Raw genomic sequence first — 8,731 nt, 5'->3', positions numbered from 1 at the left:
AAGTGCTCATTGATGGTGTGAGGTAATGTTTGACATACCATGCTCATTTATGGGCTTTAACAGCTTATATTAAACTCGTTTTTAATACAATATTAACTATAATTTATTGTACAAATATACATACTATAGACACATGTACGAGATAAAAAATAGAAGCTAACCTATTGATATAAGTAATAAATTAACATAAAGAAAGTTATTGAGTATGTAAAAGTAGGCGAAACTAAATACAGCTCAACCTATAACATTAAATCTATGATTGTACTTTATCTCGATATCACCAAAACCTTAAAATATCTGTTGGGATAAACAAATAACTACAAGTTTAAGAGTAAAATTAAACTATAAATATAAAAGGGTATAATGGTATTTACCTAGATTTAATACTGGTTAACTAATTTTTACTTTGAGAAAAAAAGAAACAATAAAACATAAGGGAAATCCGTAATTTACGCTAAAACAGACACGAATTTCGTGTATTGTTGCTAAAGTATGTGAAGTGGTAGATTAAAAGGGATAAAGTTAGTAGTATCTCATTTACTATATGCGGATGATGCTCTCATTGTGAGAGAGTGGTCGGTAGAAAATATCAAGATGGTCGCTAGAATTCTTCATGTTTTTCATGCTTGTTCTGGGTTGAGAATAAACTTACGTAAATCGAACCTTTTTGGGGTGGGTGTTGAAGATGTGGAGTTAGCAAGCATGGCGGAAATTGTGGGTTGTGTTAAAGGGGGTTTTCCGTTTAAGTATTTAGGCATCCCTTTAGGTGCCAACATGAATCGAGTCAGTAATTGGGATCCTATTATTTCGATTTTCCGGAATCGACTTTCTAATTGGAAAGCTCGTTTTCTCTCCATTGGAGGTCGAGTTGTTTTAATCAAGTCGGTTCTCGAAAGCTTGCCCATCTATTTCTTCTCCATTTTCAAGGTTCCGGTCAAAGTGGTCGTGAGGCTTGAATCGCTCATGAAAAACTTTCTTTGGGGTGGCTCGGACGAAGTTAGGAAAACAAACTGGGTTGCTTGGGATTATGTCACGCGGTCGATCAAATTTGGCGGTCTCGGGATTAGTAAGCTCAAAACAGTGAATGACGCTCTTTTGGTTAAATGGCTGTGGAGATTTAGGCAGGAAGAGGAGAGTCTATGGAGGAAAGTTATCATGGCTTGCCATGGCAATTCTAGGAGATGGTCGTTCTTTCCGTGTAATTCTTCTTTAACTGGGGTATGGAAAAACATTATGGGGTTAGAAAAGAAATTGCTTATTTAGGGAAAAAGAATCAACAGTTATTTCAAAGGAGTTCTGGGTAATGGGAATTGTATCAGGTTCTGGATTGATGTTTGGTTCGGTGAGATTCCTCTCATGTTCAGATGGCCAAGATTGTTTGCATTGAAGGTTGAAAAAAACTGCTGGGTAGCGGACAGGGCTTCGGATGTGGGTTCGGCTGGGCAGTGGAGGTGGAGTTGGGCCAGTGTCGAGTTGAGTTTTGATGAAACCAGGGAATTATAGGACTGTTTAACTCAGCTGAATTCGGTTCGAATTTCGAGTAATAGAGACAAATGGTTGTGGGCACCGGATGCAGCTGGGAAGTTCTCTACTTCCTCTGTCAAATCGTTGCTTGCTAAACCCCCGGATTCGGATCAAGTCCTTAAACTGTGGAAAGGTGGTTGGGTTCAATCTAAATGCAAAATTTTTATTTGGAGAACGAACCTTAATCGGATCCCTACAAGAGAGGCTCTGGTGAGGAGGAACATCCCAGTGGAATCGACGGACTGTATTCTCTGTGACGAGGTTACTGAAACGGTTGATCATTATTTACGGCTTGTAGAATTGTGGATTCAGTGTGGTGTAAAATCAGTGATTGGCTCAACATTTTTCCAATTTTAGCGTTCTCATTCGGGGACCTTCTGGATATTCACAATGGCCTCAGGCTTGGTTCGGAAGCTAAGGTCATCGTCAGAGGGATCGTTATGGTTACTTGCTGGTGCATTTGGACAGCGTGAAATGAAAAAAAATTTTCAGATGGTAAAGGGTGTTGTATAGAGATTGTCGGGGAGGTGAAAGCCGTAGGATTCCTTTGGTTGAAATGTAGGTCCAAACATAAGAATTTAGTTTGGAGCGATTGGTGTACTTCTCCTTTGTATATGATGTAATTTTCGGTTAGTCCGTCCCTTTGTTTTAGTTTGGGGTTCGGGCTGCCTGTGTTTTAATGAATTTTTCCTTTAAAAAAAAGTATGATTTACTCTTATTCTAATGAACACCATAAAAACATAAGCCATGATCAACACCCACAACCACTACAAGAATATCGAGTTTTAGTGGCGCCACCATTAGCGACGACAACCTATTTGCCGTCGCAAATGGTTCGATCCGGAACGTGGTGTCCCAACAATTTATTTCTAATCCTGGTCCAACGGCTGGGGTTATTTTGACCAATAGCAGCGACCCGTTTGACCAATAGCAGCGACATATGACGCCGCTAAAACCCTAACGTAGACACAATACCATTAAGCGGGATTTCTTCCCACCATTGCCCATTTTCCCCCAAAACTCTTCACCTCTCTCCTGAAAAAAAAATCACTTCCACCTCTTCAATTCCGCCATCTCTTGCCCTAAATAAATTAGCATTGTTGATTTATTCTCTTATTTGCAGAAGGTTTTTTTCCCATAATTTCTTGATTAATTTGTGTTTTGTGAACTAGCTTCTCACCACCACCAGAGCACCTCGACCACCATCTCCACCAAATCGGATTCACCTCTTCAGGATCGGTTAGTGTTCTTTCAATTTCTTTTTTAAGTTGTTTAGTTAGTGCGTATTATGTATATATGTAGGGAAATTTTCTATGCATAACACGAAATATTGCGAGAACACGCAGAACAAAATGAATCACCCATTTTTTTCAATCCTAAAAAATCAAAAAGTAAATGAAAATGTTACAAATGTAAGATTTATTGTTTTCCACACTAGAATTCAAAGCAAAATTTGGAAAATTATCATTTTTTTATATAACCTACACATATGTAGGTTATGTATAGGTTAAATTACCTACATGTATGTAGTCTATATGTAGGTATAAATATATGGGTTTTTTGGAGAGGTTCATTTGAGAAAAATCTTCTTAAAAGAAGAAAAAATGGATTAATCTAGGCCCTATATTTTATTGATCAATGGTTGTGAATCAATATATCATTTTTGTCCACTTTTAATTAATGTTTTAATTACTAAGGGTAGTATAGACATTTTGATGTAGAATATTAATAAATATTTTAAAAAGTTACACAAATCTTTTTAATGCAATCATAAATTCCTCCTTCACCATCATTAATGTATTGGCTCCTACACAAATTTTATTAGAAGTGACAAAATTATTTAAAAATTTTGTGTCCTACACATATTTTATTACGACTCGCAAAATTATTTAAAAGTGTTTGAGTCCTACACATTATGTATCCTACACCAACATATTGTTTTAATGGTGTAGGAAACGTTGAAAATGTAAAATCATGTACATGATTGTTTTTATTGTGTAAGATGCACAACTATTTTATAAGATAGGCTCATTAAATGATTAGAGTTCATTAATTTGAATAACAAAAACAAATAATAGAATCATTAAATGATTTGTTCAAATTACCTTTGTATCCTTTATTCTTTTTATTCTTAATTTTTAGTTCTTCTCATTTGAACTCTCCACTGGGTTTTTATGTATATATAATACACATATGAATGTAAGAAACATAATATTTAAATATGAACCTTATTTAGTGATTTAAAGTTGTTCTTTTTGTTTTCGTAATAATTAGTATTTTGTAATGATTGTCTCGTCCTATGTGTGTATTTAGGTAAATGTATGTGTATGTTGGTATATATATATATATATATATATATATATATATATATGAGTAAATTACTTTTTGAGTCCCTATGTTTTAGTGGTTTTAATCGCTTGAGTCCAAAACCAAAAAGTTTAACGCCCTGAGTCCCTAGCCATTTATTTTATAACGTTTTGAGTCCAATTTTGTTCATTTTATAACGATTTGAGTCCAAAAAATTGGACTCAAAAGGTTAAAATTTGGACTCAAAAGGACTCTAATGGTTAATGAAAATGCTTATAGGGACTCAGGTCGTTAACTTTTTGCTCTTGGACTCAACTAGTTAAAACCACTAAAACACAAGGACTCAAAAAGTAATTACCCCTATATATATATATATATATGTGTGTGTGTGTGTGTGTGTGTGTGTAAATATGTCTATCTAAGTATGTATGTATGTGTGTACAGTGGCGGATCTAAACTGAAATTTCAGGAGTAACGTAAAAAAAAATAATGTTCTTTCATACAATGTAAACGAAACAAAAATAAAAACATGATAATAAATAAAGTTAAACACATAACTAATAGATTTCTCCTCTTCGGTTTTTGAAAGCTTGAAATCGAGCCATTACATCCTCTTCTTTTATTTTATGAGAAGTTTCTCTTTCAACAGCACAAATTAGAGCATTGTTCAAATAATCCTCACCCATTTGATTACGTAAATCCGTCTTGATAAGCTTCATTTAAAAAAATGTGTTTAACGGTTACGATTCCAAGCGGTAAAACCAACTCTAGCTTCAATATCCGATAGACCAAAGGAAAAGTATTATGTTTTCTAGTTTCCACCTTTACACGAGCAAGGTCACACATTCCATCCAATTTTTTAAATGTATCATTATCCTTTAAAGTGTTATACAAGAACGTAAGATCACCCGAAAGACACCTTCTTTCTTCTTTACTAAAATCATTCGGATACAAAATGTAGGGTTGTTGTAATGCCCATAAATTTAAAATCATTATTCTAGAAATAAAAAGAATAATAGACCACTAGAAAACCCTAATTAAGACACCCAAGTAATTCTGCACAACCCCTGAAAGTTTCAGAGCAATCAGAATCAGGATCAGGACCCCTAAAACTCAAGGGGGGTAAACCCTAGTTGACGATTATCTACTCAAAACGTTGTCTAAATATAATTGGACCAAACTTCCGACCAATCAAAGCTAGTCCCGTGCAGGGCAAGCCAAAGAAGTATAGGTGTCCCTTACGGACCGTAAGGGCTTAGGCTTACGGTCCGTAAGCAGGAGCAAAATCGAGTATAAATAGCAGAACATTGGCACTTGCTTCTGTGCACAAAAACGACGCTCAAATTCTCAATTGACGTCGAGTTATACTTCTTCCACTACCCAAACACACACACACCTCGAAACGCTGCCGCAATCAGGGTAATAACTCGATCGCTATTACGATTCAACGTCCGATCGATTATAACTATCCAACGATTGTCTGAGTGCTGTTCAAATTGAGCTTCTACTTTGATTATTCGTCGTGATTTCAACTTGAATATTTGAGTGTTGTTCGAATTCGGACTATGCTCTGTTACTCGTTGTGAATCCGATTGAATTATTAAGTATTGCACTTGATAATAGTTGTGAGGGTTTGATCTCGTGAATTGACGTAAATGCTGTATTAAGTTACTAACCTAGTTTGTGTGCATGTTATTAGGTGAAAAGATTAATCAGTAGTCGAAACTCTGCCCATATAAATCTAAAATATTAGCACAAGGTAGCTTCACTTTGAAGTTATTAAGGTACGGATCCTTACCCCACTCTTTATTGTTTCATATTCAAGTTGTTATAAACCACTAAATTACTATATCTGTTAATAACTCCTCACGTCTTTGATTATCGATTCATTTGACAGTCCGTTAAATTCCTATCCTAATCATTTGATTTAGCTTTCATGTCATGCGATAGTATTATGTCGTTATACTCATTATCGCATGTTCCAATATATGTTCCGTTTTGTTATGAAAATAAGTTTTATAAGTTATGTGAATAAGACCATTGTACTCTGATACCCTGAGTATCGCTTCTCGTGGAGTGTCCCACGAGCATGTTGTTGCGGCATCGACATCATGTGCTCCATCCGTGACGGAGAGATCAGTTCACGGCGTCTCTTAAGTACAAGTGTGGTACATAAGGGTATTAGGAGGCGTATGGATCGATCCTAGAATTTAAGTATAAAGAGGTGGATAACGGGTATGCCAATTCGCCATCTCATGTGATAATTATGCAGGAGTAGCTACCTGTGTATTGTCACGTTTTAAGTTTGCTCATGGGTACATCCGTAAGATATGATGATGAAATTTTGTTCTTGCATCGTATCATTGTCGCATAAAGTTCTATCCGGATAAGATTTCATATAAAGCGTTATTTGTTATTTGAGCCTAAAATTCCGTACTGAGCATTCGGCTCATTCCGTAAACTTTTTGTATATACAGGTCCACAGGTTACTTTAGGAGGGGAAAAGAGAGAAGAATAAAACCTAGGAATAAATCTGAAGATGTTAGTTAATTAAGATGAATGTCTTCGCTTGTATATTAATCTTAATTTAATAGTCGTGTGGTTGTATCCTTATCAAATAAATAAATGGAATTATGACTTTTGTTTATGTTACCGTTATTGTGACATGTCAGCCCTTCCGGGTTGGGGTGTTACAGCTATGGTATCAGAGCAAAGGCTCTTTCCTGTAGAAAACTTGAAGATAGTAATTAAGACCTGTGAGGAATGGGTAGATATCTATGATAGGATTCAATTTGATCTCTTATTTGGTTTAACTCCTATGTCTATTCTTATAGATGCCTCCTCGTCGTCCGCCACGTAGGAATACTCATACTAACCATGAACGTAGCAACAGTTCTTCGAATGAGACTCCAGTTGATCCAAACATAATTAATGTTATCAACCAGGTTGTTGCTGGGTTGCTTCCAAACCTTGTTGCCCAAACAGCTGAGGCCGTTATTCAACAAACTCGTCATCCAGAACGCACTAACACTAATCCAACCTCTGGTGGTGAAACTCGTGAGAATACCACTAACAATATTACTTATAGTATAGACATATGGATTAGTAAATTCCAAAAACAAAAGCCGAAATCCTTTAGTCACGCTACTAATCCAGTCGAAGCAAGAAACTGGATAGCTCATGTTGAAAAAAATCTTCGGAGTTCTTGGAGTTCCGGAGCAATACAAAGTTAGACCGACTACCTACAAATTGGAAGATGACGCACAAACTTGGTGGGAAGGATATAAGCAAGTCAAATGAGGGGATGATTTTGACGCTAATCTTTCATGGGTCGACTTTCGTAATATCTTTTACGATAAGTATTTTTCGACCGCTGATAAAGAAGCTTATATCAGGGAGTATGCAATAATTCGACAGGGGAGTGATGAACCAGCCTCTGAGTTCATTACTCGATTTTCAAGGTTGGCTAGTATTGTAGGAGATGTTGCAGGATCAGCAGAAGTCCAGGCAGAAAAATGCAAGTGGGCAGTTAATGATCGAATTCGGAAGTCGATCATGTACATGAAATTTAAGGATATCACCGAAGTTGCTGATGCAATCAAAACTTTTGAATTCGAAAGGAAAGAATTCCTATCTCGAACTGGGGATAATAAGAAGAGAAATAGGGAAGGCCAATTTAAGCAAGAAATCGGCCAATCATCCACTACGCCACAGCATCAAGATCGTAAAGTGCAAGGAAATCAAAACTCTGGAAATCAAGCACGTCCATGGCAACCTAGACTTCAAAACCCGAGGCCTGCTCAAAACCAGATTCAGTTGTATGCAAAACCTATTAGAGCTCAACCACTAATAAACCCGAATCAGATTACATATCCTCTATGTAATACTTGTGGTAAGAGACATCAGGGCGTATGTCACCGAAGTACAGGAGCATGCTTTAGATGTGGCCAAACTGGACACATGATCAAGGAATGTCCTAAGAAAGATACTAAGAAGAATAATCAACCCAATGTTGGAGGAAGAGTTTTCGCACTTTCTGCTACTGACGCTGCTAATGTTCCAGGTACTGTATCTGGAACCCTTCAGATTGGTGAACGTAGTATCTATGTGTTATTCGATACAGGAGCGACCCATTCTTTAGTATCCCACTCGTTTACTAAGTATCTTCCGATAAGACCAACTCTCTTAGATCATACTTTAACCATTTCCACTCCCATAGGAACTTCATCCGTAATCACTTACGTATATAAAGATTGTCCGATCTGTATTGAATCTATTGTGTGTAAGGCAGACCTATTTCCAATACATATGTGTGACTTTGATGTTATTCTAGGAATAGATTGGTTATCTCGACACCACGTAACTATAGATTGTCATTCTCGCCGTGTTATTTTCGGTGATCTTCATCATCCTGATATTATATATCAGGGAACTCAAGCTCATAAATCTCTTAAAATTATCTCTGCACTCAAGGCTCGAAAATCCATATCAAACGGCTGTGCTGGATTCCTAGCATCGATTAAGGATACTTCTGCTAGTATTAAGAATATCGATAGCCACTCTGTTGTTCGTGAATATCCTGATGTATTTCCGGATGAACTCCCGGGATTACTACCCGACCGTCAGTTAGAATTCACCATCGACTTGATCCCTGGTGCCGAACCTATTTCTAAAGCTCCATACCGTATGGCCCCGATGGAACTGAAGGAGTTGAAGGAACAATTGCAAGAATTGTTAGATCTAGGATTCATAAGACCCAGTGTTTCACCTTGGGGTGCTCCGGTCTTATTTGTGAAGAAGAAAAACGGTAGTATGCGTTTATGTATTGACTACCGAGAGCTGAACAAGATTACTATTCGTAATCAGTATCCTCTGCCTCGCATTGATGATCTCTTTGATC

At 36.8% G+C, this 8,731-nt stretch overlaps 1 protein-coding gene across 1 annotated transcript; it reads left to right on the top strand.

The window, feature by feature from the left end:
• The first annotated feature begins 594 nt into the window (after positions 1–594).
• On the top strand, positions 595–7,064 carry LOC110913564. Its single transcript, XM_022158384.1, has 2 exons — positions 595–1,218; positions 6,666–7,064. Exons 1-2 carry the CDS (start codon positions 595–597, stop codon positions 7,062–7,064), a joined length of 1,023 nt encoding a protein of 340 aa, XP_022014076.1.
• Positions 7,065–8,731: the final 1,667 nt, after the last annotated feature.

The sequence above is a fragment of the Helianthus annuus genome, chromosome 15 (assembly GCF_002127325.2).
Source record: "Helianthus annuus cultivar XRQ/B chromosome 15, HanXRQr2.0-SUNRISE, whole genome shotgun sequence".
NCBI classification, from domain to species: Eukaryota; Viridiplantae; Streptophyta; class Magnoliopsida; order Asterales; family Asteraceae; genus Helianthus; species Helianthus annuus.
The sequence above is the reverse complement of the archived record's forward strand: the minus strand, read 5'-3'. Positions and strand labels throughout refer to the sequence as shown.

Bases quoted from the DNA above. Each gene is read 5' to 3' on its own strand.
- LOC110913564 (XM_022158384.1), top strand. From the start codon at position 595: ATGGTCGCTAGAATTCTTCATGTTTTTCATGCTTGTTCTGGGTTGAGA. The intron at 1,219-6,665 runs GTATGGAAAAAC...CTATTCTTATAG, and splicing joins GTAATTCTTCTTTAACTGGG to ATGCCTCCTCGTCGTCCGCC.